This window comes from Chrysemys picta, chromosome 2 (genome assembly GCF_011386835.1).
Source record: "Chrysemys picta bellii isolate R12L10 chromosome 2, ASM1138683v2, whole genome shotgun sequence".
NCBI classification, from domain to species: domain Eukaryota; kingdom Metazoa; phylum Chordata; order Testudines; family Emydidae; genus Chrysemys; species Chrysemys picta.
In genome coordinates this window covers 158,527,772-158,546,751 of record NC_088792.1, presented here as the reverse complement: position 1 = coordinate 158,546,751, position 18,980 = coordinate 158,527,772, and the positions used below count along the sequence as shown (strand labels likewise).

Below are 18,980 nucleotides of genomic sequence, written 5' to 3'. Positions count from 1 at the left end.
GACTTTTTTCCAACTGTTTCAATGAGCCATTTTTAAAGTTTTCTCTAAAGATAGATGCCTCTTTACCAATAATTCTCAAACTTCTGGTTTCAGTCACTGCTACCTATCCTTTCTCTCTAAATTTGTCAGTCTCGCTCAATTACTCTGCTTGTACACAAGTACTTGCAATTCCCCTTTTCCTGTTTGAAGGTGAGCTTAATATTATTGTTTTGTTAAATGCACACCATTCAAATAGTGTGTCAGGTTAATGGAACCCTGTGTTCTGAGTGTGTGATGTCTCTTTTTGCCTTTTGAGAGGCTAGCTAGAGCCCTGTGGATAGGGATGATGGCTCTAAGTACACTGCAGCCTGTTATTTCTAGGGTGGAGAGGAGGCACTGTGTATTAGCATGTAACGTTGGTGGTTGGACAGAGGGGTGGCGGTAGAGGCAGTGTCCTGTGTACATTGCAATCCCTATACATGTTAAAGGAAAACTACTGCACAAAGCTGGGCGGAGGGGTGCATAGGGGTGTCCTCTCCCTGCCATGTTTCACTGTAGGATGTAAAATCCTGTGGTCTGTGCCATGCTTTAAGCCTCTGCCCCGGTGGGTATGAGGCCTTTCCCTTTCGGATGCGCCTTATTTGAAAAAATAAGGCTGGGTTAAGGGGTCTCCTGCAGCTCTGTCCTCAAAGGGGGCAGCCCCAGCCCCCTGTTCCCAGGGGAGCAGGGAGTGAAAGCCTGGGCCTCCAGCAGGGGGCACGAGCTCTGCTCTATGGGGGTGAATCAGGCTCTGAGCTTCCCCCCTAGCCCTGGTGCCTGGGCTCAGGCTGCCTCCCACCCTAGGCCGCAGGCCCTAAGCAAGGCCGGACCCTCAGCTCTTAGCAACCCTGCTCATTCAAAGTGGGGGGGTCGGGGGGAGAGAAGGAAAGGGTTCCCCGCAGCTTGGTCACGTGACCTCGAAGGAGGCCCGTTCCTAAAGGCGCTTGCGGGAGACCATCAGCGCGGATGGGGGCAGTGCGCGTGCGCCAGGAAAGGGCCGGGCGGGGGTGGGGGCGAGGAACACCAGTTGGCGCATGCGCGCAGAGAAGAACAGAGACGGTAGGTGGCGCCTGCGCACGAGAGGAAATGAGGGGGTTGGCGCCTGCGCGCGCTCTCCTCGGGAGGCGGAGGCAGGTTGGCGCCTGCGCGCTAACGGCGTAGGCTCGGGGAGGGGGTGGGGAGAAGAAGAGCTTGGGAGGAGCCGCTGCCGCCGCCGCCCGGACACCGAGCGGATCCGGATCCCTGCACCGCCGTCGCCGTCGTCAGCGGGGCCTGCTCAGCCGCGGTCGGAGTCCCGGCTCCCCGGGGGAGGCCGCGGGGGGAGGGGCGGTCCGGGAGCCGACGCGGGGAGGCGGCACCATGACCGGGCGCGGCCACAACAAGCTGCCCACGACCGAGCGCATCGTGAAGGGTGAGGGGCCGGGGCGCTGCCGGGGGGCGGGGCTGGGGGCCCCTCCCGTTCTGTGGCGGCGGGGGACCGGGTGGGGGGGGCTGCCGCGCTGTGAGTACAGAGGGGAGGGGCCTGGGGGTTCCCGCTGTATGGGCCCGTAGGGGGAGGGGGACGCTGGGGCCGTTGGGCTGGGCACCGTTAGAGGGGGGGGGTTACTGCGCTTGGGCGGGGGCCCCCGAGTGTGCGTGCGGGGGCTGGGGGGCCTTGCGGGTGCACTGTCTGGAGGGAGCAGGCGGGTGAGTGGTGCAGGCTGGGGAGCTGCCTTTCCTTCACAGGTAAAGGGGGGGGGAAGAGATCAGGGAGTTGGGGTTTGTGCCCTTCCCCTTAGGGCGGGCACATGGGCGACCCCACTTGCCCGTTTCCAGTCTGGGCATTCAGACTTACGGAGCCGAGCAGTGGCCAGTGCTGATATTCTTTCTGCTCCAAGAAGGGTGGAGATTTCCCCTTGCTCTCCCGAACCCCTGATGTGCAATGCACCTCGTTTTTTGCCTGCACCTGAGTGTCTTCCTGAAGTCTTCCTGTTTTGACATGCTGTGCTTGGTGCACACTGCCCTGTGCTGGGCACCTCCCATAGTAGATGCTATTTTAAAAGAGCTGATGATGTTGGAAGCGGTTAATAGAGAGGAGGGCAAAATGTTAATCGAGAAGTTCCTGGATTAGTTGGAAGCTTGTACAATGTAGATTTAGCTGCCCTAATTAATCTAATGCCATCTCTCATGCCCATGTATTGGAGAACATCTATTTTATACGTCGTATTTGTTTAAATTTTTGCTCAGCAGCCATCACTACTATACAATTGCACAGTTACAAAGGCTGCTCACTTGGGCATCTTAAATTGTTATATTCAGTCACACTACCCTTAACCCATCCTGTTACAGGACTGAGATATGGACAGGAATATGTCAAATTTCACATGTATGGAGCCTCTGCTGACCATTTAGATGCTTACACTGTCATCTCTACCTGCTACTCTAACCTGGGCCAAATGAATTTTTACCTGTTGTGTTCAGGTGTTAATAGCTGCTGCTTGATACATAGACAAAGTGGAACAGGGTGGCAGCCTGGACCCTGAGGTTCCTGTGAGTTGCTTAGATGTTTAACACTCGGTCTTTTGTTGTGATTTTAGTTTAATATTGCTGCTAGAAATGAGAGGGTAATGTCAATTCAGCTGTCTTCTATATCAACACTATCTTAGTTTACATTGTAGCTGAGCCTTTGGACTCCTTTCTGTGAAATCCTATTAACAATTATGTGTACATTGTGGATGTACTGGATTGAATACATTCAATAGAGAGAGTAGCTTTGGGGGTTAGCCAGCAGTGCAATATCTAGAAAGCCAGAGTTTGGGAATGGCCTTTGATAATTAGTCCTCAGCCAGGTGGAGCTCACACACATGTAGTGAGTTATTCACTGGAGCTTAAAGGGAGACAGTATGATCATTCACTACACAAATGCATGCTGACAGCATGTAGTGAAGCCTGGGGGATAGTCTCATAAGGAGGTTGCCCTATAGATAGAGTGCTGTGATTATGGATGTCATTCCCGAGGTAGACTATGAACCTTATTTGGACTGGCTGTGGATGCCTGGGGAGGAATTTCATCCATCTTTTAAAAAAAAAAAAAGGGGAGAATTTTTATTAAAAGGTGGTGCATTGTTTACAGTATTTACATTTTAAACCTAAAGAGAAATAAGAGCTAATTTTGTTCAGTTCCTGCATTGAAAAAGTCTCTCCTGTTCTGTTACATATTTTAATAATGCTTATCTTATGAACTTACATTTCCCAAGGGCTGTGAAAACATTAGCCTTAATTATGTTCAGTCATAAGCAAGTGGAAACATTGTAGTTCCACAAGTTTGTCTACTTATAGCTATTATTTTAAAACAGCTCAGTTTTTCAATCCTGTGTTAGGCCCCCTTGTATTTCTGGTTCATCAGATATCACTATTAAGCAGCTCGGCATATAACCAAGTGATGTCTGTTTTAACCAAACATCTTAATTTTCAAACATAGTTAATGGTTTAGACATGGCCAGAAGTAGGTCTCAGTGGAAGCTGTCAGGATGTTACTTGAAGCAAAATCACTCAGCTATTAAGATAGGTGTAGTTTTGCGCCTTTTTTTTTTAACTAAAAAGGCTTGGCATAGATCAAAAGGCTATGAAATGCAATAAAACTTCAGAATGGTGGAATGTGATACTTTAGTCAGCTGTAAGCCCTCTGAAATGGGACTGCAAATAAAATTTCTCTACAGTCTCCTTATTAGCAGTCTCAGCAGTGAGGTTAAGAATTGGGTGGATCATGGGGACTGACTTCCCTTCTCACACCTACTGGTGGATCATCCAGGACAGAGGTGTGAAGCATGTTGTCAGGGAATAATGCTGTATACCTCTCCTCTGGGTAAATAGGGCATTGATCTACAAAGAAGTAACTTGTAAAAATAGGCCTTCAGACATGTCCGTTGTACAGTAAAGGTTCTATTTTATTCTACATGAAGTATAAACTATCACCCTTGGCTGTAAAATAAATCCTCTGGAAAGTAGTGGTGACAGTGAGAGTAGCTGTCTGCGGTGGGGATCCTGATTTTTTTTTCTTAACCAAAAGTTATGGCCTGATGACTCAAGTGGACTGGAGAGAGCAACCTGACTACTGAGCTATATTTATGTTTGTCTTTATGAAGAATTCTTTAAAAAAGAAAACTGATATTGTTATTTAAACACTTGACCAGATCAAGGCAAAGAAACAAGAGCCTCATCTTAACTTGGTGACTTTTTTTCAGGAAGAAGTGATGTCAGTGTGTTGGGATCACTATGAGGAACTGAATTGCTAAAATTTAGCATTTTCTCTTTTGGCTACAACTACCGTTTCATGTTTCTCAGTAATCAGCGTAATAGCTTTATAATGTAATACTTAACACTTATATAATGCTTCTGGGTAGCCACTAATTTGCAACACTTCTATGAAATAAGGAAGCATATTCACTGTTTTACAGCTGGGGAAACTGAAGCACAGAGAAATAAAGTGACTTTCTTAAGGCCATGCAGTGAATGATAGCTAATGCTGGGATTAGCATTTTAGCAGTTCCTGCTTTGGTTGAGACCACATTGATAGACATCTCCCACAAACAAAAATTGTTTTTTCGGGTTAAGATTGAGTTTATCACATTTCAGAACTCCCAGTGTGCTTCTCTCTCACAAACACTTAAACTTTGTCAGTCTCATAGCTGCATGTCCAGCTTATTTGTATTAAGGGAACAGCATAAGAGGGAGTGAGTTTAAAAGCCCTCAGCTTTTCTTTGCTAGTGTTTGACCTGCTGCTCTGACAATTCACCCAACAAGTTTATCATAAGAACGTTTAGTTCTTAAGATAAAACTGTTTCCTTTCTTGTTTCAGGAGTCTAGTTCTTGGTTTGGATTTTTAAAATGTGAGTTAGATCTCAAGACCTATGGCAGCACGCCATTGAGGAGTTAGCCAAGAGAGTAAATAGCAAGTCTAGGAAAGAAGGACTCCTAATAAGAGAGAGCCAAAACTTGGAGATTTCAGTATTTATGGGAATGGAAGACACTGTGTGCTCGTCAAGGTGATGCCTTAACAGTATGCTTGTTTAGCTCAGATGAGGCATAGTTTTTGAATGGAATATAAATGCACAAAAGATGGCTCATCTCGCTCTCTTTGTGCATGCCATGTTCTATATATCATTTGTGGCATGAGCAACTCTTAGTATAGGGCAGTATAGGGGTCTGATTATGCAGTCCATATTCAGGCAAAACTCCCAATGACTTCAATGAGAGCTTTACCACTGAGTGAGAGCTGTAGTGTTGATGCTAATTTGGTATATTCTGCTTTTCTGTGGCTTTGAAGGGGTTCCTTCAGATTGTGGCAAGGCAAATCAGGATGGAGCTAGAAAATTTGCTGCTTTACCTTGCTAAGTCAAAACTGTTCTGAGACCTTGCACTTCATAAAAAGTTGTGGTTTTAAATTATATACCTTGTTAACATAGAGTATTCTTATTTTGAAGTTGAATATATTTCTCCCCCATCTGAGGTACTCACAGATGCTGTACAGCTATTTCATAACACAATACATGGATAAAAATATCAAACAAATACTAGCCTAAAACTGCATACACTGGGAATGGGAATCTTATAAGGAGGCATAGAGATGGGCCTTAATATGAGGGAAATCTTTATTAAAAGAAAGAAATACATGTTTGAGGTTCTTCATAATAGCTACCCTAATATTCAATGTTCTCTTTTGTGAGATATAAACTTAGTTTATCTTGTCTAATGTTGTAATAATGACTGAGAATTAATTTATGAAACACTTGGTGGGGGGGGAAGAGCTATAGGTAGTGGTTAAAAGTAGGGGCAAAGGGTGCGAACTTGTTTGGGGGACAAGGGGAGCTTTCTCAAACCTTGGGAGCACCACGCTAAAAGTGCCAATGCCAGCTGACTTAAGACACCTCAGTGGGATCCTTAAAAGCCAGATGGTGTCACAGCGCAAGTACTCATCTGGACAAGGCTCAAGATCTTGAGCATAGACATGGCTATACCATTAAGGGCTATAGAAATCTGGAGATCTCGCTGAATATTCCTTAATTATTAACTGATCTTTTATGCCCCACAGACTCTTCTTAGCTCAGGTGGTCTTAATTTGATGTGGTTTGAAAAGGGACAGCTTGCAGCCTGGGCTTGGATTGTCTGCTGCAGAATTCATGCTAATGCTGTCAGATCATGTGATGATACATCCAAACATGCAACAGAAATCAAATGCATTGCAGACCATGGCACTCTGACTAATACCTTATGGGAGAGTGGAAGATTAAACTATAATGTGCATCTGGTATTAAATGTCTCCTGCCCAGTCCTGTATATTAGCAGTGGCACCACCAGTTCATGTGTCTAGCAACCTTTATAATATGGACCTGGCTGGAGCAAGTGCGCTAAACCAGGTCTTGGTAGCTAAAAATATGACTGCTCTCTCTTGTCATTATGCTGTTCTCTGATTTATCTGCATTTTAACAGAGGTGTCTGTGCTGCTACCAAAGACTAAAATATGGTAGCAAAGATATAAAATCATTAGAAATCATTGATGAGGCTTTGTGAAAATATAAAAGACTGGGGTGCATTTGTATTTATTTGGAGAACCACATATGGAGTGTCGGAATGGTGGAACAACATGGAAAGGAGGGGGAGAATCCCATGTGTAAACGACAAGAGTTGCTGTTAATTTGTGAATCGTCTGTATATAATGTGATTTTTCTCTATTCCTCCTATCTGGATATTCTTCTGTGAAAAGTTAACTCCGTTCTTCATATTAAGGTCTGTACCTGCTGCTCAGAAGCCCAGTTCTCTAGCAGTCAGAACAAATGAGTTCAAATCAGCCAGGTATCTTGATGAAATGAAAATGCTTAGCATTTTTCATTTAATAAAAAAAGAGAGACATGACTTGAATCTACCACTTCTAGCTGTAATATAATTTTCAGTGTTTAGCTGGTTTTATGGTTAGAAAATGAAGGAAGGCTGCTTCCTTAGGAATTGAGTCTGTAGGAAGTAGGGCAGGGTGCCTGCTTAAAATAGTAATGAAGGCTGGCCTGTTTGTGATGAACAGAGCTATTTAGGTAAATCCTGGAGTCCCAGTGGAGGTAGAGCCACACATTAATCTCAAGATATTAGCTTGTAGACCAGTAATTGTCTGAGTTTATCTCTGACGACTCTTTATTGGTTTTCAGGCATCTCCTGTTCAGTCCCTTACGCTTCTGTACAGATTGCCTTGCAATGCCGGGTATGTTTACTAGCTGTACAGTGTGTTAATGGGTTTAGACATTATTAAGCAGTTTGAAGCAAGGGAGCGGGCTATGTGAAAGCAGCAGTGTTAATATATAAAACTCAGCTGTAAAGCCCTTCTTCAAGACTGGTCTCTTGGCCTGCAGTACTGAGCTGGTTTGGAGTCCTGGGTCAGGAGTACAATGAAAGCTTATGGAGAACAGAATGATTTCTGTTTGATGGTATTGGTGGGCTCCACAGTCTCTGTCTAGAAGGCAGATGGGCTGACAGGATGAAAAACAGAGTTGGGAAGATGGGGGTTAAAAATGGGATGCATGAAGAAAGTCCACATTGATGTGGCAGGCCCCAGGAGGGATAGGAGAATGAAATCCTGTTCTGCTCTTTTTAAAGACTTAATTTGCAGAGGGTGGTAGTGTTGTGCTGTCTGGACTGCACTCCTGACTTCAAACCTCCAATCTCTGAAGAGGAAGTCTCACTGGCTTCTCTAGCAGCAGCATCTCCAGCTATGAAGCTATAATAGGTTCTTGCTATGTTCCTATTAGTAGCAGAGGTGGATGTGAGTGTATTGAGTAATATGACCTCTTCCAGCTGGGAGCCTGGGTATGTTACTTATGTGAGACTCCTAGGTTTTATTTATATGAGATCCAGAAATCTAAATCCAGCTCTTCACTGTTGATTTTTTGGGGGGTGGGGGTAGAGGTAAATGCCTTCTGGCTTTTGCAAGAGCAATGGTGATGGTTTCTGACACTTAAATTTTGAACCACTTCCTCTGCCCCCACCCCAAGCTGAGCAGGACCAGGTGAGATAGAATATGCAGTGTTGGCTCCCATAGCTAGCTACAGAAGGCTTTCGATTTCATAAGCAGGCGAGGGATGGTGATCAGGCATAAAATGGCTTTAAAATGAATAGCAAGATAATTCATCTTATAAAATTGCAGTGTTCAAATTTGTAACCTGAAGATTTCCTAGAGCATGGCCTATAATAAAGATATGCAGAAGAATTTTCTTTCTGGTGATGGTTGTAGGTTTCTTTGTATGATTACTGTAATGTGATTTAACTTTTTACCTATGTTCACACCTGTAGGATTAATTTTATGGCGCTTACCAGGTTTTATAAGTTATTTATGAATAAGGCTGTAAGAAAGTCATGATTTTTTTGGTTCAAAAGTTGTTGCCACGGTTTGTTAAAGCTGTGGCTTTGGTGCAGGGCCAAATGTGAGTGTGCCAGGTTGCAGTGCCATTCACTCAGTTGGCCTGATCTCTTCTCCCTCCCCCGGTCCTGATAGGGGGGCAGCTGGGCCAACTCTGAGTGACTGACGCTGCATCCCTGTGAGTGGATGGCATGATGGAGAGCTGGCCAGACCAAATTTGAGTGAGCAGCATTGCGACCTGGTGCATGTGATCGCGGTGCTACTCAAATTTGTGGAAACTACAAGCAGATGTGATATATGTTAAAAGTTTCTGTTTCTGCAACAAAATCACAGCCTGTGATTTTCTTACAGACTTGTATAAGAATCTTTTGATATTCCACCCCATTGTAACATAACTCCTCTTAAAGTGGTGATTGAATTTAGGTGATCTTATAAAGGGGTTTGCTCCTCCTTAGCTTTGTACGCTGCTTGCAGGTGAACTGCTCCCATAGAGCTCTAATATAGGCTCTTTGGGACTGGAGGGTTAGGTTTTATAATACTGTATATTGCAACATCTTTCTTACAAGCTATCAGTGATTACAAGACATTGCCTGGGTGCAGATGACCGGGAGCAGTGGAGTAAAGACACTGGACAGTGATTTAGACTCTGTAACCAGAACTGATCCCAGTGTAAACAGAGCTTACATTGAAGTATTCAGCCATATGGTGAGTATTGGAAGGAAGAGAAATTGAGGCATCCACGATTATACCGTGTGACTTGGTAACTTTTTTGTAGTTGATAATGCAAGTAATTGAAATCTTTTCTACTGGTAGTGATTGTCTCTTGCTCAGTATAATGCAACACTTTGGTCAAAGGTCTGCTGGCTGGGCTCTGCATGCCTGTGTCACAGTTGGCGGTGGAATCCGATGAAAGTGTTTGTGGACGTTACTTTGTTTAGGTTTCCCATATGGAACAGGTCAGCTTATGCCTACAAAGCTGGCTTGAGTCTGATCTTAAAAGTACACTATGTGCAAAATCATGTTCACTTAAAGTAGGTTTAAAACTAGAGCCAACCTCTCAGCCTCCCCCCCGCACGCCGCTGGTAGCGTCAGATTTACATTTACCAGCAGGTGGGGAATTTGTCTTTGACACAAAGACCCTACTGTTTTTGTATTAATGATCTATTAGTGGACTAGCTGTCAGCTTGCTAACCTTGTGAAAACAGGTGGCGAATTTCCCTGTCTGCTGACATCTAGGAATCCCCTCTCGTCTCCTTTGGTTAGCTCACTTTTTTAAGTAGCTGCAGCTGTTTGCTGTGGACCTCATGCTTTTTTTTTTTTTTCAAGCTTAGTGATGACCCTCTCAAGTCAGCTGAGGAAATCATCCAATCTGATAGAGCTGATGAAAGGAAGATGACAGATCTGATGCTGGGTGGCATGCTGTTGAGTGATTGTTTCATAGTAATATGTGTATTTTTAACTGCTGAAAAGTCTGTAGAGCTTCAGTGTCTCAAAGATTTTTCAGGCCAGTTTTCAGGGCTTATCTGCTCTCCTTTCTCTATGGCAGCTAGCAATATGAGATTGCAGTTCAGGCTCCTTATGTTACTGAGCCATCAGCGTAAGTCATGGTCCCTGCCCCAACAAGCTTAAAATCCAAGACAGCCCAAAGACGGCAGATCAGTCACTCAGCTTTGGCTCATTAGGAGCTGGAACCATTGCATAGCAGTGCAGACACTTCAAAACTAAATTCAGCTTTCCCAGGCAAGTAGAATATTGGTGTCTTAATCATCAATGGGAAAGGTGGGCAAATAGATTTAGTGTACCAGTGGATAAATTTTCGTAACTGTCTTGCAGAAACTGAAGTAAAATAGGGCTTCTGCAGTAGAAGGCTAGCACTACTGGGCTTCCCAGAAGACACGTGTCATGAATTTGGGTCTCAGCTGCAGCCGAGATGTTCAGCTTGGTTTGCTGGGAAATCCCATTGGCAGGAAATGAATCCATGCATGAAGAATTAATTTACATAATGAAAGTTTTGTAACTGCTCTTCTTGCTATGAGTTGGGTGGCTGATGCATAGCGGCAGTCTTAAGTTGCCTCTGTTTTAATTAGTACTCCTATTTCAAATCTCACGGCACTCTTGTGAAACCATAGAAAAAGGGAGTAGCATGCCCTCCTGTGCTTGCGGAGAGTCTTATAACAAATTCCATTAAACAGAGAGTTCTGCACTGTCTTAGACTTAGTGTGCATTGTAAAAGTTTTCCCAGCATAGCTATACCAACAAACGCCCCCAGTGTAGATGCAGTTTGTCTTGGCTAAAGCACTTAATTGCATCTGCTTGAGGGCATTTGCCAAAATAAAAATGTAGTTGGGGGGGTGGGGGAGGAATCTCACCCCAACCGACAATCATGTGCCAGCAGAAGTTTCTAGTTGTAGACCTGGCCTCGGAGCAGTAGCTGGAAGGTTAGGCTGTGTTGTATATTGCTTCCAAACTGTTCTTGCGGACTCAGATTTAGTTGGCTTTTATTTTCTAACCTCCTTGTATTTACCAGTAGGTCCCTCCACAGGGTGGGAAAGGCTGTGAGGTGCACTTTCAAAAGGAGCTTTAAAAGTGATTACACTCTTGGCGCGCACATATTATGTTTATTTGCATTTTGAAACATGAAAGTGTAACTTGATTATTGGAATTAGATGCATGTGGCTTATAAATAGACATTGAGGGCCAAATTCTGTTACGCTGTTGGAACAGAAAGGCGAACTTGGCCTCAGAGGTTGAGCCTTGCTCCCTTACTGGAATGCAGTTGATAAGCGATGTAGTGGTGAGACTTCAGGTTCTGATTTCTAAAGGGAGCATTTCAGTTCAATGGTATATCTGTGAGACTTGAATCTAGTATTGTGATAACTTACTGTGTTTCCCTCTTTCCCCATGGAAAAAATTGTTCAACTTTAGTATGAATGATTTTTTTAAATATTGTGTAGATTGTTTAGGATTTATTATAGGCATTATCCTAATTTCAGAAATGATCTGGTTCAGTATGAAGGGTAGGGTAAGCTTTCTGAATCTGTTCCATAGAAAGGATTAATTTTCATTCAGAAGATATAGCTGACTTAGACCAGTTTCATATTGGATCAAAATTTCTGGTGAGCCCTAAAATCACCCCTAGGAAATCAGGTGCTTAAACACTCCTAATTTATTTGGGGTAGTCACTATTCATTTAAAAAAAATGGAGTATGCTGTAAAAACAGGGAAGGAGGGTAAGATATCCAGATTCTGAAATTCAGCATATCATCGTTAATAGGGACATTGAAAGTGAATCCAGGGACTGTCATGTCACCTTTGGCTGTCTGCAACAGTAAATACCCACATGATGACGATTGGCCTGACTTTCAAGGTGTTGAGAATTTGTAGCTCTTGTCCACTTCAGCTGGATTTGTGGATGTTCTGAAATTCAGGCACCATATTCATACCAAAAAAGGAAAATTACAATCTACAGGGGAGATACGAGAATCTGCAAAAGTTTAGGGGGTTACAGAGGAACAAAGAGCAATAAAGTGGTGTAATAATAAGCATTTACATAGTGATGTGACAGTCCTGCGAGGTAGATTCTCATTTTATTAAGTGGCCTGCCCAAGCAAGGCATGAATTGAGTTTGGATTAATAGGATCAAACATTAATGGAGTAAGTTATATTCTGGGGTGGGTAACAGGTTAGAGTAGCTGTTCTTTGCTTCATGTTGTGATTATTTAGTTTCCATGGTGCTTATTTAGCTGAAGTGGTAATTCTGCTGAGGCACATCAATATCCCTACTTGTGCCAGAGTTGCTTTAAACTGAATAATGGCAAAGATTATTTGTCTGGGCTGGTCCATGCTTCAGAAAGTTAGGATGAAACACAGATCTATTCCTGCAGACGCTTAACTTCAGCTTAGTGCGAGGGAACATCACATAGCTCAAAATGGGGCTCTAGGAATGAAGAGCTCCTGGGGTTGTGTGACCAGAGATTTGTGCAGATGATCATTTCAAGAAGAAAACTCTAGCTATAAATATATTGGGGAACTAACAGCAGATTTGAATGTGATGAATTTACTTAAATGTTAAGGGTCAGACGGGGTTCAACCTATTTGTGGTATCAGTCTGGGGAAAACTTAAGAAACCTAACTTGGTTTCCTGTTTAGATTGTACACCTATAGCAATTATCCATATTACAGGAATAGTTTTTTTTTTTTTTTTTTTTAATATTATGGCAAGCCTCTGCCTGCCATTAATGTTTACAGCTCTGGTTGTAAAGAAAACTTCATGCTAGGTCTCTTCCACTTTACAGCCTCTAGTTTTAAATGTGATTTTCCCCCCACCCCCCAAATTTCCACCTTTAAGCTATGCATGGTGGTTCTGTCAGATCTCGCAGGTGAAACAGGGTTGGATTGGTCCTAGGTGCTGCGGGCAGGGCTGACGAGAGGGGAGGGGAAGCCGAAACAAATTACCGGGGCCCGGCTTCCCCCCCATTCTCGTCAGCCCTGTTTAGCCGGTCTGCCCTTACTGGGGGGCCCAAAATTTTTTTTTCACCGGGGCCCAAACCCACTCTCGGCGGCCCTGGCTGCGGGAAGCTTGTGTTGAAGATTTAATATGTGGTATTCTCCTTCTGAGTCAGTATAGACCCAATGCCCCAGCATATTGCTAAGGACAATATATTATTTATTTGTATTCTAGCACCTAGGAACTGCTGGAGCTGCTGTTAGCTGGGGTATAAAAACTGAGGTACTGATGGCTTGTTAAAAATTCCATAGTCCTCTTTTCATGTGTCTTAGAGATGTCAACCCACGAGTTCTGCCCAAATTCCATCTGGAGGCATTACATGCTGCCTACCTATCATTCCCTTTGCAATTTAACTTGGATGCAGTATTCACTATGTCTGTTCATTTCCTATCTCTCTGCTATGTACTTGGTTTGAACTGTTTCTAAAATGGTCTAAGGCCTTGGGATGAAAGGTGTTATAGAAGGATAAATTAGTAAGTTATGCATGTGTGTGGTGATGGAAGTTTGCAGCGTAACACAGGCTGTAGGAAGATCTTGTTATGGTGCCATGGTATAAAGAGAAATAGTGAAACAGATTGACTAGACTATTGCTGTGGCTGTATAAAGATGTCATCCATTGCTTGTGATCCAAGTATTTGTTCCCTGTTAATTACTGTTACAGCTTTGCGCATTGCTGAAACTTTAGCCTTCTGTGAACACAGAATGGCACACTTGTTACCTTTCATCACTGAACCAGGTGGATTTGTTCAGCTTGAGCCAATTGACTATGAAGCAATAAAAAGAACAGGAGTACTTGTGGCACCTTATAGCCCACGAAAGCTTATGCTCTAATCAATTTGTTAGTCTCTAAGGTGCCACAAGTACTTCTGTTCTTTTTGCGGATACAGACTAACACGGCTGCTACTCTGAAACCTGTGAAGCAATAGTCTGTTTGAACCCTAAAAATATGCAATCAGCTCTGTTGAGTAGAAGAATGTTAGGTTACAAGTGGACAAAAAGAGATCTCAGGAAATATAGCATTGCTATATTTTGTAATAGAAAATGCCAGAGACCTGACATTCATGCTATTCATAATTTAACACAGGAGAGAGTTTCTTGTAACCCTTTAAAAGGTTTTACAGAACTGAATCCAGTGCAGTATTTTTATTGTGAATGTTCCTACCTTGGGCATCTGGGTCTGATCTTGGCAATAATTAGACCTCTGCTGTGACAGGTGGACATCTGTTATGAATTGTCAGACTGTTAGCTGATTGTCAAACTTTTTAGATGACTAGTTGCAAAGTGGTGGAAAGCGTGAAATATTTGGAAGCTGTTAGTACCTAAATCTATTTAAGTTGTTCTAAAGGAGACTCTTTCAAGCTAACCTTTGTCTGAGTGTAGAAAATGACAGTCTAGCCAAAATCCACTGTGACTTGTACCAAGATGAAACCCTATCTGAAAGGGTACAGTTCTAGTCAGAACTGTGTTAGCTGTTCTTTCAGAATGCTTGAAATGCCTTTTCCCCCCCAGAGGAGGCTTTTAGCCATCTGTTGAACTAACCAGCTGTAATTCCTCCACCCATCTGACTAGAAGCAGACAGGAGAAAGGAGCCCATTGCAGTGAATGACTTTTCAGGTATGCTTCCATATTGGGTTCATGACTTGCAGCATTATTTCTCTGATGTTCACTGCTGAGCAATACTGTCATTTTAATCCTGAGCTGCTGTTTTTGGCTGGAAGACTTGGATGGTTTGAAATGTAAAATCTGTCTTCTCTGTCTGGTTCTGTCCATCAGAACCATTAATGGAGGGCTTGGGAACAAATTAGTCTGTACCAATCGTTATTTTAGGCAAATACTTCTTATTCCTTTTTCAGTAATGAGTATTGGTTATTTTGTACAATTGTCCAAGTAATGGTAATATGAGAGATTTTGTGTTTCCATTTTCATAGCATGGATCTGTTCTTTTTGAAGGTGTGGATTACTTAATTCTGATCTTGTTTAACGTTTGTTACTAGCATGATTTCTTTGACCAGTGATAAGCATTTTTTTATGAACACATTAACCACAGTGTTATAACACTATGCTACAGATTGCATTGCCTAACCCAGTCTATGCTCGAGAAGACTATTACCGTGTTTAATAGATGTGTAGCATTAGTGCAGCTGTAACAGTATTATGAACATTTTAAGCTGTAATGTAGAAAAAGAGCAGGCCTTCTACATAAAGGAGTATGGAGATTTGGCAGTGGCAGAGTGACTTTTTTGTAGGTGAGTTGGTTCCACACTTGAGCTGCCTGATATCTGGTTTTGCAGTGTTTCAGCGAAGTGGCTTTTTGTCAGGTTGTCATTCTGTAAATAGCCTTTTGCCATATTCAGCCTCTTAGTTTGCAGGCTAAGAATACCTACAGTTCGTGTGTACACCTGGATTTGTAAATATAGAGCATGTTAATTTCACCAAACATCCATTCTTGCACTGCAGTTTGGCAAGGATATTGCCATCCTCTTTCTTTTACTGAAACACGACTTGACTAGTCCTTGAAACACGACTAACCCCTTAATCCATTTTAGATCATGGATGTTTACATCTCAAAGTTCACGTGCGCTTGTGTCCCTTTGTCATTGCATGGCACGTGGTATAAAATGTGTGCTGTTTTGCTAACCAGGAATTCTAATATATTACTCATTATACTGGGTGTGTATGGTGCTTTGCAAAATCGTAAGCCCCTGCCGCAAGGATTTTGTAGTCTAAATTAGATTTGACACAGGGCATGACAGTAAACAAAAGGAGTGGGCATGAGGATCTTAGTGAATGATCATGAGAAGTTCAATGTTATGTGCACCTTTCACCCTCTTTGAACTTTCTTAAACTTAGTATTTATGGGCAGTGTCTTGGGAGCCTCGTGTCAGATCAATTTAGTACTTTTCATCTTCAGAGTACTTTGACAGTCTAACGATCCTTCTCATTCCCCTCTGAGGTAGGTAAGTATTTACACCTTTTACAGATGAGGGAGGATGAGGCCTAGAGAAAAATGTATAGCTCCATGGTGTGAGATGATGGCAGAGCCAGGACTTGGGCCCAGCTCTCGTAGCTCCCAATCTCTCTATCTAACCACTAGATGAAGCAGTCTGTACCCTTTGCAAACTAAAGGTAGTATTGAAAAGAAACTTCCTCCACAGCACCTTCTTACCGTATTGACCATTTCAATGGGGTTGAGTGCAAATGAGGGCATAATCTATAAAGATGAAAATTAGTACATGGGATAATTACTTGCACTGAGTTGATTAAAGCCTTTATACAAGTTATGCTGGCTAACAGGATTATTTGCTTTGGCAACACTGATTACTTAAATGCTCATCCTTATCACTTACTGTGTGCAGGAGACATAATCATTGCTTAATAATATTGGGTGGGTTTTGTTTTTGTTGGAGCCTCCAATTTTGACCCCTCTGTCTAGTTGGGAGGATTTTTCATCTGTCCTCCTTGTGGACTCTGGCATATTTGGTCCTCTCCAGAAATAGTAGCTTAATTACTATTCCAGCACCTTACTATAGTACTAGCTTAAAAAACAGAGAACACTGGTTTTGGCTTGGTCTGTAGGAAGTGAAGTGAGGAGTATATTCCCATAGACAGTAGGAGATGCAGTAGTAATTGGCGCAAATTCTCCTCCTTGGTGTATGTATGCAGCACCCATTCCTCTAGGGTCACTGCAGAGTGGTGGACAAATTGGCAGAGCAGAAAAGAAGTTGATCACTTGTATTCGATTTCATCTGGGAGTTAACAGTCACATAAAGATAGCAGTGAAAAGTACATAAAAGTTCTTGGCTGCTCACATCAATGGATTGGCACAAATAATCCTCATTTTATCTTGCATAAGACTCTACTTACTAAGACTACTGGGAAATGGCAAGGCAGAATTTGCCAGGAGTTTTTCCTGGATTGTTTCTGAATTGTGGATGGGCACTGCCTCTTCTGTGATCACATACCTTTTTCATTAAACATGCTATCCTAAATTCTGTGGTCTGACTTTTTCTTAAGAGCTTTAAAAGCTTAGGGTGATGTTAGAGTTACTGGCCATCTTGAAGACTTGAGAAAGCAGTGAGGTGGTATATTGGCTACATAAAATAATTCCTGATTTATCGTGAATTTTCTTCTTCCCCCTTATGAATCATTTGACTCTCAAATTCTGTGAGCCTGCCATAAGGACAGATAGGACAAATGCTGAGTTCCATACAAGAATTAACTTTTAATATGATTGATTAGTTACAGTAATGTCTGAAAGCTCCAATCAGGATGGGGCCCTAGTGTGCTGGGTGCTGTACACAGATTTGTACTCCACTCATTGGTGTCCCTCTCCTTCCTTCCCCTGTATCCAAGCCTATCCAGCTGCCAAATCCTGCAGTTTCTTTCTGACAATGAGTAAAGTTGTCACATTATTCCAGTCACAGACTGGGTCTCCTTTCATTACATCCAGTCTTGTTCTCCTTCTGTCCTACATTCCACATTATTGGAAAATAATGTTCAGCTTCTAAGACACTCTGGATATGCTTACACTGCAATTATACACCCTTGGCTGGCCCATGCTAGTTGACTCAGGCTTGCAGGGCTCATGCTAAGGGTCCCAGGGCTCAGGCTCTGGCCCCAGCCTGAACAGCTACACTGCAATTAGACAGCCCCTTAGCTGGAGTCAGCTGGCAGAGGCCAGCCACAGGATTTTAATTGCAGTGTAGACATACCCTCTGGTACAAACTTGCTGTCTTCCTCTCTGCCCCTGGGTTTCCAAACTAAGGGCAGGTCTACACTATGGGGGGAAGTCAATCTAAGCTACACAATTTGAGTGACATTAGTAGCGTAACTCAAGTTTGTGGGGTCCCCACTATGCTATGTTGAGAGGAGATGCTATCCCGATGACTCCCCTTACTCTTCCCGTTCCGGTGGAGTACCGGAGTTAATGGGAGAGCGATTTGTGGTCAATTTAGTGGATCTTCACTCCTTAAGGCTTGTCTCCACTTTCATCGTAAGTGGAGACCAACCCTAAGGAGCTACTGTATTTGCACTTAAGAGAGATCAGTTACATTTCTGTTAGTCACTGTATTGTTTGATTAGCAACCTTACCATGCTTATAAATTCAACAGTTTGGCATGTTGAATGTCTTTCATTGGTGATTGCTAGGGACATCAACTTCATTTGCATTTCAGTAATAATTTTGTGTTGCATCTGGTTTAGAGTTAAGAGAAAATCCATTTTCCCGGTACATGGTCATAACATTGAAGTTGGAGATGGGAAAGACCTGATACCTTATCTAGTCAAAGTTGGGATTGTGTGCTGTGACACTTGGAGATGCAAGCCATGCAGGCACACCCAGGGGCGGGAGTGACTAAGGTGTCTTTAAGCCACTTTTGTGCCATCAGGATTCCAGGGGCAGTCCCCAACTGCTTGTGGACAGCAGTGCTACCACAATCTCCACAGAGATGTGCACTATGGCCCTATCCCCTATGTCACAGCTGATGAGGGATCTGCATAAACAGTACCTGCACTGCAGGAATTTTCCCTGACCAGTTAAGGGTTTTTTTCCTGTCAATTTACGCTCACAGTAGTGTGCAGTGTCCCAGTGGTGTCCCTCGAAGTAGAATTCCTCCTAATATATCTGTACCCTAGCCTCTTCTTCCCAATGCCGAATTGTTCCCTGTGGAGTGTTTCCTAGTAATGCTTTATCTTGAGCATTTAGATACTGCAGTGATGGGGGCTGTAGGAGAAAAGCCAAGGGTAGATGGTTGAAAAGATACATGGTTATTTAAGATATTTCTAAAAGGAAATGGATTCAGGACCCAAGATCATCTCTACACCACATCTTTGTGAAAAGAGAGGCAAATAGCTACATGCAAGTCACGTTGTATGTTGGCACCACCTTTAGTTGGGGTACATGCTTTTACATCTGCTTGACAGGATTTTACTTTTAGTCTCCCTTTTCTTGCTGTTTCGAGAGCACCCTCAGCATTCAGTCTTTCTGGAGGTCATTTTTCAGAAATAGAAACACTGTATCCTTGAAATACTGTGCAAGGGTCACTTGTTTTTTTTTTATTTTTAATTTATCCTGAC

At 43.0% G+C, this 18,980-nt stretch overlaps 1 protein-coding gene across 8 annotated transcripts in view; it reads left to right on the top strand.

Annotated features, from left to right (window-relative positions):
* The first annotated feature begins 1,196 nt into the window (after positions 1–1,196).
* The window catches only part of PPP3CC (protein phosphatase 3 catalytic subunit gamma), a 52,837-nt gene continuing 35,053 nt past the window's right edge, over positions 1,197–18,980 (top strand). For 7 of the 8 annotated variants that reach the window (XM_065584562.1, XM_005285122.5, XM_005285121.5 and 4 more), the window contains exon 1: positions 1,241–1,429. In XM_065584562.1, coding sequence (XP_065440634.1) covers positions 1,378–1,429 — 52 coding nt within the window. In that variant the 5' untranslated portion in view covers positions 1,241–1,377. Of the gene's footprint in view, positions 1,430–18,980 lie in introns of all 8 variants that reach the window. The other variant, XM_008168658.4, reaches the window with a different exon arrangement.